An 18,895-nucleotide genomic window follows, 5' to 3' on the forward strand; every position below is an offset into this window, starting at 1 on the left:
CTGTCATTTGTGGCCAGGGCGCTTCTGAAAAAGAGCTACATTGTTTAGTGAGCCTTACCTGGTAACATACTAAATAGTTTAGTTTATATCTTTGGTATACGTGTTACACAAGCTCTCGCGTTACCTTATGTACGTGGTACCATCATCGTATTCCAAAAATACAACAATCAATAACTCAATGTTCTGTGAGAACACACACACACACCATTGCGTGTCAGGGGGGCTTCCACATCCGACCACTGAGAGAGCGGAGGATATTTTCAAGGCTGCATCCGACAGTTAAAGCCACCGGCCACATTGATATTGCCACCTGCTGTGAGATGGTGGTGCGGGCGTGGAACTGGTGACCAACACTGTGCCCGTGGTACGACGCTGGCACGGTGCGGTCGTGACATCGCGAGGCCGATGCAGGTGGGGCGGCCACTGACACGCTGCAGCGGCACCGCGCCGGTCGATTCCGGTGGGGCTGTCCCTCGCTGCACGGCAAGCGGGGCCCGGCACTAATGGGCCCTTAGCGAACGACTTAACGCGCGTGGAGCGCCCGCGGGAGCAGGACACGGAGGATCAATGTGAGTAAATATTTGGATGCGCGCGGCCACGCGCACCGGGGAACAGGTGTTCCGCGAGGAGGGGCCGGGCTCGAGTCGCGCGCACTCATCCCCTCGGCCGAATCCCCAAACCCCACCCATGCTTCCCCAGACCCACACCTGGTTCCACCTCCCTTCCCACCCCACCCCACCCCTGCCGCTCCCCCCGCAGCGAATGAGCGCGCACTGCTGGGGGTAAAAGCGAGCGCTGGGCGCGGGGAGCCGCGGTGCGCGACAGAGAGCGGCGAGCGTCCCCTGTGGCGTCCGTCACGGGGCTCTTCACAAGAGCGCGGGGCTGCTGGCTTCTCGCGATCTCCGCCTGACGCTCGCATCGGTTGAGCCCCATTGAGTAAAGCGGCCGGGGATGGTCGCGGTGGGAAACCAGTTGGCCCGATTCGAGTTACTTTTGAACAGAATGTTACAAATCTTGACCAATATTTTGTAATTTCAGCTCGCTGATTATTTTCGCTCTCACAGCAACGCCTGAAATAGCGCGATGGTGAAGTCAGCTCCCGTACCACATCTCGAGCGTAAGTCGAGCGCCAGGTGGTGTAACGTTAGCCGGGCTTCGGTTTCTCAAAGGGCTCCGGCGCCGCTGCAGGAGGCACTGCGAGATGGTCCACGGTGTGAATTAATAAAGGGGCCTGGTGCTTATTGTTCCCTTTTGAAAGAAGCGAGCGAGCGGGCGGAGCGCGACACCCAGGCCAGCCGAGAAGACCCCGCGGCCCCACCAGTCCCACTGCACGCCGCAGCGACGAGGCCGGCTGCCCCCGCCTCGGCTTACATCGCCGCGCTCTCAGCCATCGCCAAAAGGGAAGGGTGGAATTCCCCAGATAAGGTGTAGCAAATAGATCGCTGCTACACAACAACAACAACAGGTTGTTGGCGTCAGCCATTGCGGTGCGTTAAATCTAGCAGCGGGTTAAGAATGGATGGTGCTTATGCAGAAGTGACAAACGTCGATGCGGTCGTACGCTGACGTCTGGCCCAATGGCCCTTCGGAGCAGAGCGAGGGAACAGAGATGTAGTGGCAGTGGGAATCGAAGGGCGATTGACGGGAACCATCCGCCCGTCATATCTCTGCGTGTGTGTGTGTGTCTCGCAGTCTTGTTCCATTTCTGGTTACCTTTGTTCGTCCTAGATTTACAAACGACAGCCATAAGAATCGACTTACAACACCGCGACTCGCGGGAGCAGCGCGCAGGTTGGTTGGGTGCAGGTAAAGGCGGCCGGCAACCTGCGTGTGGGTGATGGCTGGGTCTGGTGATGGTGGGGTGATGGTGGGGTATGGTGATGGTGGGGTGATGGTGATTGCTGTGTTGTGTTCTCTGTCTACAGGTCCCCACCACCACCCCTTGGGAGCAACTCGAGGTCCCACGGGCACGGGAAGCGACGGAGGCGCCCGGATGCGAAGAGGCGTCGCCAAGCGACCGTTCCGAGCCGCGTGCGAAGCGTTCACATCCGCTCAGGCTGCCTTCTTGCGCGGTCCTGTCGGCGATGCTCGCGACTGGAAGGGAGCGATGGATGAGCGCGGGGCTGCCCCCAACCCCGCCAGCGGCACGGCCGCAGCTGGGTGTTTGTGTGTCCATGTCCGGCTGTACCTGTGTGTGTTTGTATGTCACTGTGTGTGTGTGGGGGGGGTGGCGGTCGTGTAGTGGTTAGAGCCTTGCGTTACGATCCTAGCGAACCGATTTCTATTCCCGCTCACGGCTACCAATACCGGTGACAATTATCTGAACCGGTTCTGGGCCTCCCCGAGGTCGACTCGGCCTTAAATAAGTACCTGGTGCAGTGTGTAAACATAGCTACTAGGGAGACAAAGGTGGCCGGGCGTGGTGTTAGCCACCCACCCCTCGTGTGCCGTCCCATCCTTCATAGGTGCTCGCTAAACAGCACTTGCCCTAACAGTCTGTTCAAGGCTATATGGGGGATCTTTGTCGTTGTGACTTCCTGTGGCTGTGTATATGTTCTTAGCCTCAAATGAGTACCCGGTGCAGTGTGTAAACGTCGTCACCAGGGAGACAAAGGCGGCCGGGCGTGGTGCTGGTTACCCAACCCCGAGTGTGCCGTGCGAGCCTTCATATGTGCTCATAACAGCACTTGCCCCAAAAGTCTGCTTAGGTTATTCGGGCGATCTGTGCTTTGTCTTTGTATTCTCCTGTCCGTTTGGCCCCGTGTGCATCAGAGCCGGACACCCGTGATATCTGGACCTTGACTGGGCCTCTTTTAGGTCGATGCCGTCTTAAAAAATCTAAATACCTGGCACAATGCATCAGGACAGGGGTAAAGACGCATTCGTCGTGGCGCGGTCCTGCTCACGCCGGGGAAGTGATTCTGGTCGTCTGGTTGCCGAGTGTTGCGCGGCTCTACCGTGCGCTCTGCGTGACGCCCGACGTGATCGGCTCAAACCAAATTCCTCGAAGGAAGCTCCCAGCACGCGGAGCGAAACGTCGGACAACGCGCCCAACGTACACGCGCGGCCACGATCGGAAACCACATCGGAGAGCCATGTTCGAGCACAATCCGAAAAGCCTCCTCCGCGTGCTGCAGTCACGACGAGTCGCCGGGTCGCTCCTCTGCGTCTGCGCAACGCCGAGCCCGACGCACAATGCCTGCTTTGTCACGGCGCGTTTTGTTCGTTCGGCTCGCGTTGCGCAGGCACGGCCACTCGCACCAGCGCCTCCACTCCCTCGGTGGGGGGGGGGGGGTAACGCGTGAGCGTGGATTCAGTGAGAAACCACCGGAGTGCGTGTGGCTCAACCAAATATAACCGCGAACATCATCACCGTTCTGGGTCTCCCCTAGGTCGGAACTCGGAAGCTGAGCCAGGGTTGAGCCTGGTGAATGGGCTACTTGCACGGGAGGCTGTTTGGGTACGGCATGCGTTGTCGTAATCTACCAGATGTGAGCCGTTCACGATACGGCAGTATAGTAATGCATTCGTGTATTCATCTGTGCGGAGTACGAGTGCTATACCCCTCACCACCCACCCCAAACCCCTGAGCCTCCTATGGGTCCTGGGTTTTCTCCGGGTGCTCCTGCTCCCACAAGCCGCTCACGAATGTATTTGGCCAAACATGGCAATTCAGATTCTTGATTAAGTCAGTCGTCGGGCTCCAGTGAGGCTTTCATGAGTAAATAGTAAATAAAGCGCCGCTTGTCATTACGGACCACGGGGACTTCACACCGAGCTACGGTAAGAGGGGCACGCACCAGGCTGCGCGTCAGTGCGCTGCGCTGAACCGCCCTGCAGAGGACACGCACGGAGCTCCGTCCCACATGATCAGGCAGCCCAGCGGAGTTGTTTGGCAGACCCACGAGCGGTCTGCGGCTCCATGTTGAGGAGGCAACACGATCCGTCTCAGTGTTGTTTTCTCTCTGTATGTTGAACTTCTTTCGCACCGTACGTAGCCAACCGTGCTAATCAGATGTTCCAGTGTCAAGGGATAACGCGTGCAGGGTGGAAATCATTGATGAAATGTAATGTGCTGGCACTGGTTTGTCACCCAAAGGCCCCATAGACTTACACAACAATCCACAGACTTCACATAGAAACCCATACATTCACATAGAGACCCATAGATTCGCATCGAGAAACTGGAACACGCTGCCAGTGGCTTCATCACCAGCGCTTTCCCCAGTAGAGACGGGCGATCGCAGCCCACGCAGCTTCCCAGGGCAACTGGTCCCGGGTGGGAGCCCGGCATCGCCGACATGCACATTCCAAGTTGCCCGTTGTGCTGCAATTATCCACCAGTTCAGGGATCGGCAATCAAAACAACGAGACATTTTTTTCTCAATTCGGTAAAAAAAACTCAATATTTAAAAAGCCACAATGCAACGTGAAAAGGAGACGGTCCTTATTAAATTAAGTCACAAAGCAGTCCTTAATGAGCTACATGCGCATTCGGAGCAGCAGGTTGCCGAACCCTGCCTATGGTAAACTGGACTCCCATGGTGAACTGGACTTCCATGGTAAACTGGACTCCCATGGTGAGCTGGACTTACATGGTCAGGGGTCGGCAAACAATAACAAGGATAATCTTTTTTTTTTCAAATATAAAGAGCCGCCCTGCAGCTCTTCAAGAGCCGCATGCGGCTCTGGAGCCGCAGGTTGCCGAGCCCTGCACTCGGCATCTGGTGGGACTGGAAGAAGAACCCCGTGGTGGATGAGAGCCACGGACCGCCACTGGGCTGGCTAAACCCCGCTGATGAGGCTCGTTGTCAAAACCGGCCAAGGTTTTATTTTTTTTACTTCGCTTGAACGAAGGTTGCAATGCACAAAATGTAATTTCATAAACCAGTCAATGTTAATATATCATTGTGTTCATGTAATACGGGTTCTTTGTTTACGTGTATTTGGCGACTAATACAAAACTTATACAAACGATACAGAAACATGTGATCCGTGTGTCGATTCATCAAGAGAGCTGGAATCTGGCCCCGTGGTGCGACTGCCCGGGCCAGGTTGATGCAAATTTCACGTTCGCGAGCTGCGTAACAGCCGCAACAGAACCACAGCGTCCCAGCCTTCCTCCACCACAGTGAAAGAGCAGCCCCCTCCCAATGACAGACCACGCATTCACGGCGCGACACGCCACTCCCCGTTATCTCATCCCGCGATGGGCAACATCAGCTGGACGGCGCGATCCGTGCTTGCTCTGCGTTGATTCGGAGACTTAACGGCGGATCATCACCATCACCGTAATCGTCATTAATCGCGAACAAAAAACTCGTGAGCACAGTCGCGATCGTGCACGCACGGCAGAGTCGCGACTACATTCGCGACGTCGGGGACGAGACCGCGAGAAAAGGGCGATTGCCAATGGAGGCAGAAGAGAAAGATAAATGCGTGTACATTTTATTGTGCAAATGTGAAATAAAATTACAGGAGATTATTATCATCATCATCAAAGCGTACCCAGGCCTAATCGGCATCGCTGCGGCGAGACGAGACCGGGAAATGTAAAGTAACACTTTTTTGTTTTAAATAGAACTCGGATAGAAAATATATATATACGATACACAACGTGATACACAACGTGGTAGGTTGTCGGAATAACCATTGGGACTCCCTGACAGTTTAATACTGACGACGAGGGGCAGGGCGAGGCGCCTCGAGATGCGTTCCGGGTCTGGTCCCTCTGCCAGAACTGCGCAGCCTGGACGCGCGCACTAACATGCGCAGACTCACGCACACACGCAAAACACTAACTCCCACGCACACACGCAAAACACTAACTCCCACGCACACACGCACACACAGGCATATTATGTAGCCTTAACAGACTGTTGGGGCAAGTGCTGTTAGCGAGCACCTATGCAGACCGACATGGCTCACGAGGGGGTGGGTGGCCAGCACCACGCCCGGCCGCCTTTGTCTCCCTACGGGTGATGTTTACACAGCGCGTCAGATACTCATTTAAGTCTGAGTCGACCTAGGGGAGACCAATTATCGGTTCACATAATCGTCACTGGTGTCGGCAGCGAGTCGGATCGAACTCAAATCTCCGGGTTCGTAGCGCAGCGCGCAAACATCTACACTCCTGCGACCCACTTACAAAAGACAAAGATCCCCAGTATAGCCTTGACAGACTTTAGGGGCAAGTGCTTTTAGCGACCACCAATGAAGGCCGGCACGGCACATGAGGGGGTGTGTGGCCAGCACCACGCCCGGCCGCTTTTTAGGCGATGTTTACACACCACACCAGGTACTCATTTGAGGCTGGCTCAACCTAGGGGAGGCCCAGGACTGGTTCAAATAATCGTCACTGGTGTAGGCCGTGAGCAGGAATTGAACTTGGGTCGCCGGGTTCGTAGCACAACGCGCTAACCACTGGGCCACCGCACCCCACGTACACGTACAAACACACACACACACATTCATAATAACGTTCTCACACACACAGGCCTACACACTGACACACAGACACACCTCGCAAAGCACACGCACACTACAACAGGTGTCGTCCAGCGCCCGTCCTGCTCTCGTCGGTGTTCCTGTTACGCATCTTTCCTCCCTGACCCCGACTCCACAATGGGTCAGTCAGGGGTTAGGGTGACCTTGACCCGGAACGCCGTGCCCACAGCCCCGTGGGAGTAGTGGGGGTGGAGGCAGGAGGCACCTCGCCCCTTGCCGAAAGGCGGATAAATACACACACGCATGATTGTTCCTCACAATGAACACGCGATGGCTAACACGCGCACGCGCGCATACGCACGCACGCGTGCAGGTACACACACACACAGGACGAACACGGCACTTGCACAATGCAGACACAGGAGCTAGCGGTGCGGGCGGGCACCGCTCCGCACCAGCAGCTCCCGATTGTCATGACCCTGCGCTCGCCTTCCCCTTGCATCTGCCCAGCCGCCTCCGTCCACCAAACCTGACGGGGTGCGACTTTCCATCCTGGGCGGAATATGCGCGACCCCCCACCGGATCGCCCATTGTGTAGCTATTGAGTCGAAGATGTGGGACATTGGAAAGGGGGGAAGGCCGCGTTTCTGGGTTGGGCCCATGCCGGCTACGATCTGCCACTGAAAGGATGCCAGCTTCTGTGGCCCGTGCGATGGGGCTCCGTCAGTGTGGGATGGGAGCCCGTCTCCCCCTCTCTACTCGGCAGTTAAGGGAAGGAGTGGAGTTAGCGAAGGGGATTCTGTGGCGCGGAGCAAAGGGAAGGCGTCGACACCTCGTGCATAGAGTTTGCGTCTCAGCCTCGCTCTCTTCTCACGACGGACCATGTAATGTACACGTCTAATATAGAAATAAAATACTTAAAATATTAGATTATCTTTTTGTTTGGTATTTAAAAATACTCCTTTACACGTGTCTCTCACCCAACAACAGCAACAACAGCACGGTAAAGCACTGAGGATGTGAAAGCCACGATGCATCCAGGCTGGGGTCACGGTGCGTGCCACCTCCGCTGCCTCAGAGCCAAGGCCATTACGTGCGTCTTACAAAAATAGAGCGTCCTTTAAAATAAACACATCGCACGGGCTCACCTCACTCACACGAGACGGGCATTCACACGAAAAACAGGAAAGTCATTTGGCAAACAACTCCTTCCACCGCCGAGTGCTCAGGCTGGGGACAGCGACGCCGCGCGACAGGTGGCAGGGATCCACGAGACAGCCGTCTCGATCGGAGCGTTGATGACGCTCCCACGGCAGAGACGCCGTGGCCGCGTTGCGTTTTTTTAAACAATGAGAACGCCCGCGACCGCCTGTGACCGCCCCGGCGGCGATTCCGCGGGGGACCCCTGACCCCGCCGGGCAAAAGCAACCCAGGCGGATGACGTCAGGGGGAGAGCTCCACAAGCCACGTCCCCGTGCGCGTGACCCGACGGGGTTCCCCCTCGAGGGCGGCACATCCGGACATCGGCTGCGGAGCCTCCGACGCTGTGCGAAGCCCCGAGTCCCGTGGCCATGAACAGGGCGAAGGATCACGCGTCGTTCATTTGGTTCATCTTCTCGGGGTCACGCGAGGCGACGCCCGCTCACGGCGTGTGGCGTCACCGGGCCACACCTCGCCCCGTGAGACGGCGCTCCTGCACGAGCGGACACTTGCGACGAAGGACGACGGCGCGACTCCGCTCCCGAGGACGACGCTGTCGCTGGCCCCGCACTCCCCCCCACTCCCCCACTCCCCCCCACCGTGCACAACTCCCTGAGACCGAGTAACAGTGCTTCGCGGTTCCCGCTCCCTCCACTCCCACGCCACTCCCTTCGCTCCCACGTCGCTCCCTTCGCGGCCCTGGGCTCCCCGCGCTCTCACGGCGGTGCGACGAGCCGGAGCGTCGCCGCCAGCAGCAGGGCGGCCAGCAGGAGGGTGAGCCGGCCCGGGGGGGGCGTGCGCGGAGGAGCGGCGGAGGGGCAGCCCGTGGAGACGAGGACTTGGGCGGCGAGGAGCGCCGAGAGCGGCGTGTGCGACACGAGCACGGGGCTGCCCGAGTTGACGAGCGCTCCGATCTTCTCCGCCTCCTTGCTGCACGCCTCGATCTGCGCGCGAGCGACGGGCACGGCGTTCCATCGGCGTTCATTCACAGCAGCCGCCAACTCCACCGCCGGTTTGTACCGTGGCGCAAAGATGAACGAAATGCGACCCCCCTTGTCCAATTTTGCCCAACCCGCTGCGTAGCCCAGCAGCTGGGCCCCGCTAGCCCCCGTGGGCCCTCATGCAGTTGTATCGCCCTGCACATTTGACAGCTAGGCCGCTGACGGATAAATCAGATCTCAGGTGTGAACGGACCACACTTCATTGTCAATATGAATCCCAGCCAAATATGCATTCCATGTACTCAGACAGTCCTAGATTTGATTCCCATGTTTATGCAGCAATTTGATAAACGCGAGCATGTCATGGAATACATTTAAATAACAACGCGAGTGTTGATCGTTGCTTTACATCCTGAATAATTTATGCTCCCGGGTTTTTTGTGCCCATATTTTAACCATGGCAATGAACGGGCGGCAGTCGTGGCAAAGTGGTTCATGCACTAAACTCTGAACCCGGTGACATGAGCCTGATTCCTGAACATGGCAAACAGCAGTGGTGAGTGGCATCTGAACCAGTCCAGTGCCCTTCACCAACCTACACTGGCCAATGTGCTTAGGAAAAGAGGTCTCATCCAGCAGTGGATTGACTAAGGGATGCAATTATTATTAGTATCATGAATGGTCAGTGATGGGCAACTTTGGAAATGATTAAAGCTTTTGTAAATAACTTGTGGTCAAATGTAGGCAGGTCCACACACACAGACGCCTTACAGACTATTGAGGTAAGTGCTGTTAGTGAGCACCTATTAAGGCCAACATGGCATACAATGGGGCGGTGGTGTGGCAAGCACCTAACATAACCACCTTTGTCTTGACAATGCTGATGGTTAAGCAGTATAGCATGTAAACCGAGTTGACCTAGAGAAGGCCCAAGACAAGTTTAGACACCATGTTCCAACTGATGTTAGCCACGTCTGGGCATAAAACTGTGTGCTAGCTTAGCAGATCAGTGTTCTAACCACTGCCTCACAAGACAAGGTGACGTCCGGCCACCTTTGAATCCCGGAGTGGTGATGTTTACACACCCCACCAGGTACTCATTTAGGGCTCAGATGACCTAGGGAAGGACCATGACTGGTTCAAACATTCGCCACCATTATCGGCCATTAGTGGCAATCGAACTCGGGCCTCCGGGTTAGAGAGCACAGTGCGCTAACTGCTGTGCCACTGCTCCCCCCACAGACGCAGACACACACAGACGCACCTGCAGCGCAGTGGGCTGCTGGTCGACGGGCAGCACCAGCAGCACGAGGTCGTTCTCGATGCTCAGGAAGCCAAAGGCATCGCACTGCGGCACCGAGACGTGGCTGCGCAGGGCGGTGACGACGTCCTGCTGACTGATGGCGCCCCTTCCCGACACCTGCAGGGTCACGCGCAAGACGACAATGTCATGGCGTCCCGACGTCACGTCTCGCCGCTGGCACGACGCTCGCTCGGGCGTGTGACTGCATAAGGGAAATGCGTGGGTCGCGGCAGGTAGCTGTAGAGCGTGCAGGCGGTATGACTACACAGGGGCCCACAGGCCAGAAGGGCCCAGGTGCTGGGCTACGAAGAACGGGGGGAACTGGACAGGGGCTCCGTTGCATTCTTTGCACCAGGGCCTCCACGCTAGCCGCGGGACGCCACCGACGAGCCAGGTTCACAAGTCGACAAGATGTCTCAAAACCACACTACCCTGGCGAGCCGCCGACTCTGGCCTTGCCAACATTTTAAAGGATACACTGCCAAGAAATTTGTCGCTGATTAAAAAAAAATTCAAGTGTAAACGCAGGTATCGTCTCAGACATGTTTACATCATACGTTTTGAACTCAATTATTTTAACTAAACAATTTTTTTTATTTTACCAGGAAAGGCCCACTGAGCTATATAGCTTTTTTTCAGAAGCAACCTGGTCACAAATGATAGCCCAGTGCAGCGGTTTATTACATGGAAAATGTATAGCAGCCAAATACTCGGAGAAGAATCCACGCGACCACGCAGAGAACGTTGCACACTCCAAATATGCATACGTCAGGGTCGGGATCCAACCCACAACCTCCTGTATACTAGGTGAGGTAGTCAATATCTCGCCACCGTGGTGCCTTGAAAAAGGTGGGCTCGGGCAGGACACGTCACCAAGATGGGTCACGGCCGGTGGGCAAGGCTACGGCAGGCGGAAGCCAAGGGAGGAAACTCGCACAGAAGGAGCGACAAATGTCAGCTCCTCTGCAGCTGGCCAGGTGGATTGTGAAATTGCGGGACAGTGAGAGATGGGATGGCTCGGGGACATCCAGCAATTAATATATCAAGGCTGTAGATGATGATGATGATGATTACATAATACACGTATTGTGCTTGTTGCAGACGTGGATCACTGCGATGGTGACGGGTGTTCGTGAGTGCCGATGATAGCGCCTACCCTTGCCAGCATGTCCAGCTGCTCCATGCTCCACAGGATCCTCAACATGCCGGCACACAGCGGGCAGCAAGCACCTGGAGGCACGGGCACAGGTCAGGAGGGTGAGCCGGCCCCGCGTTTGTCCACACAGGTGGGCGGCGTGGACGATGCGGAGAGCGAGCCCCGTGTGTGGTGACAGCGTTCTCAGATCCTTACCAATGGTGGTTTCTCTAGAACCGGTCTCAAAGCAACTCAATAAAACAAACGGTTCACGTGTTTTAGAAGACGATCAGTTAATACACTCGGGCTGCGTGCCCTGGGCTGGCTGACATGAGTTTCAAGCTTGGTTAATGAGAGAGAGCACTTAAAAAGTCCCAGACGTTCGCCCCATCACAGCGTCCTTACAACACCGCTGCATCTATTAAAACGCATGCGAGTGACGCTGCGGTGTTGTCAAAAGAAGGCTGTAATTATGTAAAACTCGTGTTCAACAGCTCGAGGTACATACCAAAGGAATAGATCCATGGAACAAGAGAAACTGTTTTCGTGGCGCGACTTCCATTACCTGAAGTGTTCACCTTACAGGCAGGATACAATATTGAACAGCGCTTTTCATAATTCATAATTTACACACCGCAGGCCCTCTGGAGGAGGAGGAGGAGCAGTGGGAAGGCTGAGGAGCCGGCTGCTGACAATGGCCTCCGCGCATGATTAATGAAACATCGGGACGGGTGTCACGGCCAGCGATCGTGTGACCGCGCGCAGGCTTTGTGCTGACGGGCCCGGCCCACCTGGCGGAGTAACGGGCTGGCAGCCGGCGACGGGAAGCGGTGGGCAGGTCACGGGGTCGCACTCGGGAGTGGCGGCGCCGTGCCGTGGGAGGAGCCCCACGGCTCGACAGGGCCCCATGTAGTCGACGGCCACGCGAGCCGAGTGGGCGGCACACACGCTGGTGTACGTCTCCCCGTCGTGCCCGCACACCGACTGGCCGGGCAGCCTGCACGCCCTCTGTGGAGAGTGAACGCGCGCAACGAACGGCCGCCTGTGAACCGCTGCGATGGGACGCCAAAGAAGCGGCTCTCGTATTATTAATAATGAACCAGCGCGGCAGGATCGAGCGGTCGCCTGGAGGGTTAGAGGTCAGAGCGCTCAGATCCTGCATTTTAATCTGGGCAGCCGCGGCACGAGAATTGACCAGATGTCCTCAAGCGTGGTGAGTTGATTGTCTCAGCGCCGTCACCAATAACTGCACAACAGCCGTTGCTTTAAGTGTGGTCCTGTACCGAATTTGGTAAAAAAATTATCTCCAAGAATTACAGACATTACTCTCTGTGGCGCAGTGGATGGCACAGTACGGCCTGCCTTTGAATGAACCAGTAGTGACTGGAAGTGACTTCAGAGGTTAGCTCTGTGGTATCTGCTTCCGTGGGCCAATCCATAACATTATGGCTTGCACTGCCCTGAGAAATATACCTAAAGCACAATTGGAATAAAAATGTAGGGGGAAAAAAAGCAGAGAAAAAAAACACCAGCCGCGTCGTTTGTGCGGAATCACACGCAGGCACACGATGTGTCAGTGATATGTTACTCCATGCCAAACCGCACGGCACAACCCATGCCGGCGGAGCCCATCCCAAGAGAAGGAAATCGTTTTTTTCCTGACGGATGCGCCCAAAAGTGGGATAAAGTAGTAGAATCCTAGGGCATTTGACCTGAAAATTATCTCGGATGTTTGTGCGTCAATAAAATATTTACTGGCTGGTTGCGTCGTCGTGCAGGTGGGGGTTTGAATAATTGAGGGTTTGCGTGCGAGCCAGCCCTGCGCGCGTGCGAGCCATCCCTGCACGCGTGCGAGCCAGCCCTGCGCATGCGACCGCCAGCCCACAGCAGACACGCGCACGCAGCCCTCGCATTATTTGATCTGGGCTCCATTAGCCCCCCCTAAGAGCAGATGCTTAATTGGTGTCTGTTTTGCCGCACTTTAGGCCGCCGCGGTTCATCCCGCGCTCCTTCTGGGCCAAGCGAATTCGCCGGTAGGGGAGAGCGAACGGCAGAGGAAAGAAAACTGAGCTTGTGGGGGGGGGGGGAAATCGACGATTAGCGAGGCCGTGGCACTTTTAGCACCGCGGAGTGCATCTGGAGAGCACCGGCGGCTGGGCAGATTTTCCGTGTCCACCCTCACCTGAGCTCGGGACCTAAAAAGAATCACAATTCCCCCTCCCCCCCCCGTAAACGAATTATACCCGGCCACACCTGTCCACCACTGCGGTTTCTCTCACCGACAGCTGCATACATCATTTAAGGCGGCGCATATTTACGAGACAATGCCCCCCCCCCACCTCGTCTGCTTCATGTTTCTTTTGTTTCGGTTGAAAATGTCACGTTGTACCATGGTGGCTAACGCAGACGCGTGGAAGTGGCCAATTTTGGAGGGGTCAGGGTGGCTCAAATCAAATGCTGATTTAGGACGTAGTACCAGAGGTCTATCGCGTTACGTAACGTAATATTTATTTCAATACGAAGACAAACACCCAATACAAACAGACGCACGCAAGTTGAAGGTGTCACAGAGGGAGATAATATCACAAAGCTCTGTTTTTAACGAGTCTCAAAAGGCCTTGCGATGACGAACTGGCAACTCGAGCCCCCGCTGTGGAGAGAGACAGGTGTGTTGTCTGGTATGACACTCGCAGCTCACCGCAGCTGTGCACACACCAACAAAACAGCAAACACGGCACACGTGTCGTCAGCGGGTACAACGGGGCCGGCCCGGAGGTGGTGCCTTTTTTATGCTCCGTGCCCTGCCGCCCCGCGATCTCAACCAGACCCAGAGGGCAAAGGTCAATTGGTGTAAACAGTAACAGATGAGCGACTGGCTATGCCTCCGTGTAATGAGTGCGTGGCTTCCAAATGAACTGCCCAGCCCACGGGCTTCTCGGGTTCAATAAAAATCCTTTGTTCTCAGTGTGAGTAAGGCCTCCCTGAGCCGTCGCCATCCCTCACGGCTCTGTTCGATGTAACAATCCATCTGGCACCTACAGATGAGCCGATTTCATTGCTCCATGGTGGACACAGACTCAGCAGCGTTAACCCCTTTGGCCACCACTCCGTCGTTAGTCTTGACTGCCGGCCGTCGTCCTTTCTGATGACATGTCACGGCCAGGCCCACGTCACGGCCAGGCCCACGTACTCCACTTGACAATCAAAATAATGCCTCTATTGCCGTCTTTAACTCTGAAGACAATGTCTCTAAATCCCGAATATCTAGCCATTCATTGTGTGCAGGCCCATTAGTCGTTTATGAAACGACCATGTATGTGTGTATGTTGAACTTCTTCCGCACTGTACGTAATCAACCGTGCTAATAATCCCCCGTCTGGGGGGAATTATTAGCACACGGCCCTTCAATTAAGCAATGCAAGTCGGCACGGCTGCACGACCCCCGACCCTCAGCGCAGCGCAACAGCAACGGCCGTCGTTCGTGCCCCCTTGTTTTTCCAGAGGAACCGACGACGGGGCGCTTACCTGGCAGGGCCCGACGTAGGGCAGCGTCTTCCCGCGTCCGTACAGCGAGCACAGCAACGGGTGCTCCGGGTCGGCGGTGTCGCACGCCGACTCCGATGAGGCGGCCTCGCATGCCAGCTGCCCGTGCAGGCACTCAAACTGCTTGCAGCCAAACGGCTCCAGGGAGGTCAAGCAGACGCGCCGCCTCGGGATGCACCTGCCTCGAACGCCAAATGCCGCCAGGCAGCGCGCATGCACGCACGGTGCGAGCAACGACAGCCAGTCACCAGCAAGTGATGGTTACATCACCGGAGCACTCGTGCAAAGCTAGGTGGACTATGAATGAGGTTATGGTGGACAGACCAATGTGTTATGGGTTAACCGAGATGATTGGCAGATGCGCCATCTGCGCTGCACACTATGCCACCAGCGCACATCAACAACAGCCGCCATTTGCCACTAAGTGGCGGTGACATCACCACAGCGCTTGTTCCAGACTAGGTGCACTTGAAGACCATGTGAAGCGGTTGATGGCTAACTGGCAGGAGTTCACGGGACAGACACACATACACGTATACACACGCACACATACACGTATACACACGCGTTATCTCGATTAGTTATTTCAGGGTCCCATTCTGGACGGGCCGGCGTGCCCCGGCTCGGCGGGGTCGCGAGCGCGCACCTTTGTCGGGAGCCGCAGGGGTTGCCCAGGCAGGGGTCGCGGGAGGCGCAGGTCCCGTACTCGAACTGGCTGTCGAGCAGGCCCGCACAGCGCGCCACGCACGCACTGGGGAACGTGCGGCCCGTCGCCGCGCACACGGGGACGAACTGGTCGACGCAGTGACACGGCAGGCCTGCGTGACGCACGTACACGCGCCAGCAGAACGGCAGGCAAGGATCGCTCGTTCAGACGTCGAGACCGTCGGGGCAGTGAGGAACTGTTCATGCACGCCCGGTGCCACTGTCTCCCCATTGCTGATGTACACACCGGGAAATTAGCTGAGGCTGATTTGACCTAGGAGAGGCCTGGGATAAGCTCAGACGCCACTTGCCACTCCTAATATTAGCCATTGCCAGGATTCAAACACAGATGACAGAGCATGTTACGCAGTGTGCTACCCCCTGCGCCACTATTGCACGTACGCACACACCTAATCACCCATACTCTAATCATCGCACAGAAGTGCAAACATACACGTGTCTTGTTCTTTGTGTGCATCTTAGTAGGGAGCGGTTAGCGTGCTATGCTACAAACTCAGCAACCCAAGTTCCATTTCAGCCCATGGTCAACATCAGTAATGATTATCTGAACCATTCCTGGGCCACCCCTAGGGCGACTCAGCCTCAGATGAGTACTTGGTGTGATGTAAAATTATCACTATGGAGAAGACAAAGCCGGCTGAGCATGATGCTGGACACCCACCCCAGTGTGTACCGTGCTGGCTTTCATTGGGGCTTACGAACAGCCCTTGCTGTAATCTGTTAATGCTATATAGGAGATATCAATCTTTGTTCGTGGGGTGGTGGGTGAAAAATATTTTGCTATTTTTTATTTTTTGTTTTAGGCTGGCACTTGTGAGCCAAACGTGGCATTAAAATGCCATATGCTACTCATTTGTAGCGCTTTAGCATCAATATCAAAAGCCTGCTGGGAGAAGGACTTCCACGAGAGGGAGCTGTAGGGAACCCCTCTCCTGAGCAAAGACTGACATCCATATTTCACATTCATTCTATTTAATAATTTCAATTTTGGTTCGTAATTTTTGTAAGTAAACGTTCATGGAGCTCTGCGTGTGCACGTTGCGGTGGCCGGCACGGCTCAGGGCCACGCTTCCGGGCATGCCACACTGGCAATCGCCGGGCATGTGTGCATGTTTGTGCGTCCGCATTCGTTCGTCCCTCGCATGCTTGTGCGTGCGCACCCGTGTAGCGCCGCCGGTCCTCCTCGCTGCTCGCCACGCCAAAGCACTGCCGCTGCGAGCAGGTGAGCCGCCCCGCGTAGCATGCGCACACGTTGCAGTCCACGTGGAAGTGGCTGCCGTGGGCTACGGTGGAGGGGGGGGGGGTCGGCATACACAGCGGCCACTGTCAGGATCTCGCACGCGCCACCTCAAGCCGCAGGGCTGCAGCTGCTGGAGCGGCTGCTCGAGGCGTGGCCCCCGCAGGTGAATGTCGGCACGATGCGCGACACCAGCGGAGTAGACTAGTTCCGTGAACGCTCATCACCATGACAAAATTTGCTCAGTCACTTGCAAGCTTCATTTGAAATATATATGTTATCCGCGACAGATAGTTTGAGGGGACTGAACACAATATATAAAATGTATTCCAATAATTATCAATGGGCGTCGTAGCCTCTTTGCGTATACACAGCGGGGTGAGAGCTGGAGCAGAATGCACCACAGACAAAGGAAGTTCAAAACGTTGCCAATCCTGTTATCAAGCGCTTAACATTGTTGAACGTTTGTTGACCGGGTCGTACTCCACCCCACTTTAAACAAGACCACGCTCGCAGGGTTGCATCAGTTGGGACTTGGCCGCCTACCCCAAGTACCGGACACCTGAACGTCGCTGTCGTCAAAGTGCGACGAACTGAAGAACACAGCTCGCATCGCCGTCAAGCTCGCTCTACCGACCCCCACCCCCGCACGGCGTTACCCTCGCGCTTGCCGCCCACGATGCAGGAGCGCTGGCTGTCGATGCACGGCATCTCCTTGCAGTTCTCGAGCCGCCCGCCCTCGCCGCACTCGCACAGCCGGTAGCAGCCGGCCTCGCCCGAGGCCACGGGCACGCGCGCCACGCTGCCGCGACGCACCAGGAAGTCGGACGCCTCGCCCAGCTTGCAGCCTGGCCCGCGGTCACACAGCGGAGACGGCGCCCTCAGACTATGGCCAACGTAACCCTCGCTGGCGCCGTCGGGCAAACACCCCCAACACTGAGAGGTTGCCTGCGAATGACTCGATTGTGATGGTACAAATAGCGGCAGCATTGTGCCCCTACTGTGAAAACCTGCAGGACCCTCCTGACAAGGCACTTGAGACTCAGTGAGGCTCCCCTGTGTAAACAAGTGTAGTAATAAGAATAGTAGTAGAAGTAATAACAAATGCACATGTATCGGTTTAATTACATTTAAATTTACAGCTGTGCCAGTCAAGGGTGCCACGGTGGCGAGGTGTTAACTACCTCGCCTGGTATACAGGAGATCGTGGGTTTTATCCAAACCCTGACGCCTATGTATTTGGAGTTTGCATGTTCGTATCGATTTTTCTCCAGTTTTACCCTCCACATTTACAAAGATGCGTTTCGGGTATCTGGCTACTATAAATTGCCATGTAAGAAGCCACTTCGTTGAGCTATCAATTGTGGCCAGGTCGCTTCTGAACAAGGGCTCTATAGCTCAGTGGGCTTTACCTGGTTAAATTAAAATTAGTTAATCGTTTTAATACTTCACCACACTAGTCCGTGCAACTTGGTAAGGGGAGGGCGTCCCCAGACCAGTTCAGATAGCACCCGCCACTGATATTATTCGTTCCGGTAATTTAATTCAGGTTTCCAGGAGCATGGCGTGGCGTCCTAACCACTGTGCCACTGCTCCACCCCCTCTACATACATAAGAACATCATATACAAAGGGCTGTAGTGCAGCCTGGATTGCTATCGGGTAGAGTGGTATAGAGAGGCTACAGCTCAGCCAGGCTACAGAGGGCAGCACTGCAGTGTGCAGTAGTGCAGGGTGGGGCAGTGCAGTGTGGCGCAGTGTAGGGTGGAGCAATGTAGGGTGGGAGCAGTGTAGGGTGGAGCAGTGCTGGGTGGAGCAGTGTAGGGTGCAGCACTGGAAGGCGAAGCAGTGTAAACGACAGAGGGCAGCACTGCAGGATAGTGCAGTGCCTGAGTGGAGCAGTGCAGGATGGAGCAGTGTTGGGTGGAGCAATGAAGGATGGAGCAATGAAGGCTACAGAGGGCAGCACTGCCGGGTGAGGCAATGGCAGGTGGAGCAGTGCAGGTGACAGGGGGCAGCACTGCTGGGTGGAGCAGTGCGATGTTGGGCTGTGGATGCGAGCGCGAGGCTCACCGGGTGCGCACACGTAGGGCAGGCAGTCGACCCCGGGGGAGCAGCCCCGCCGGTTGACCTCGCACAACTGATTGCCGGGGCAGGGGCTGGGGTTGCACGGATGGACCACCTCGTCGGAGCCACCGAGCTCATTGTTGTCCCCATCCCTGGGCGGCCCCGAACCGTCAGTCCCTGAGCCGCCAACTCCTTCGAAGCGGAAATAACATAGCAAATTTAACAAAACGGACTCTGGAAAAATACCCGTGTGTATGTATGTTGAACTTATTTCATGCCATACGTAGCCAACCGTGC

General features: G+C 55.9%; 1 protein-coding gene across 1 annotated transcript in view; it reads right to left on the minus strand.

The window, feature by feature from the left end:
- Nucleotides 1-5,429: 5,429 nt before the first annotated feature.
- The window catches only part of LOC144934411 (reversion-inducing cysteine-rich protein with Kazal motifs-like), a 50,904-nt gene continuing 37,438 nt past the window's right edge, over nt 5,430-18,895 (minus strand). The window contains exons 13-21 of the mRNA XM_078860142.1: nt 18,605-18,790; nt 17,192-17,380; nt 16,456-16,578; nt 15,216-15,387; nt 14,552-14,747; nt 11,818-12,034; nt 11,048-11,121; nt 9,853-10,008; nt 5,430-8,591 (exon numbers count right to left, since the gene is read on the minus strand). Coding sequence (XP_078716268.1) covers nt 8,364-8,591; nt 9,853-10,008; nt 11,048-11,121; nt 11,818-12,034; nt 14,552-14,747; nt 15,216-15,387; nt 16,456-16,578; nt 17,192-17,380; nt 18,605-18,790 — 1,541 coding nt within the window. The 3' untranslated portion in view covers nt 5,430-8,363. The remainder of the gene's footprint in view (nt 8,592-9,852; nt 10,009-11,047; nt 11,122-11,817; nt 12,035-14,551; nt 14,748-15,215; nt 15,388-16,455; nt 16,579-17,191; nt 17,381-18,604; nt 18,791-18,895) is intronic.

This window comes from Lampetra fluviatilis, chromosome 10 (genome assembly GCF_964198595.1).
Source record: "Lampetra fluviatilis chromosome 10, kcLamFluv1.1, whole genome shotgun sequence".
Classification (NCBI taxonomy): Eukaryota; Metazoa; Chordata; class Hyperoartia; order Petromyzontiformes; family Petromyzontidae; genus Lampetra; species Lampetra fluviatilis.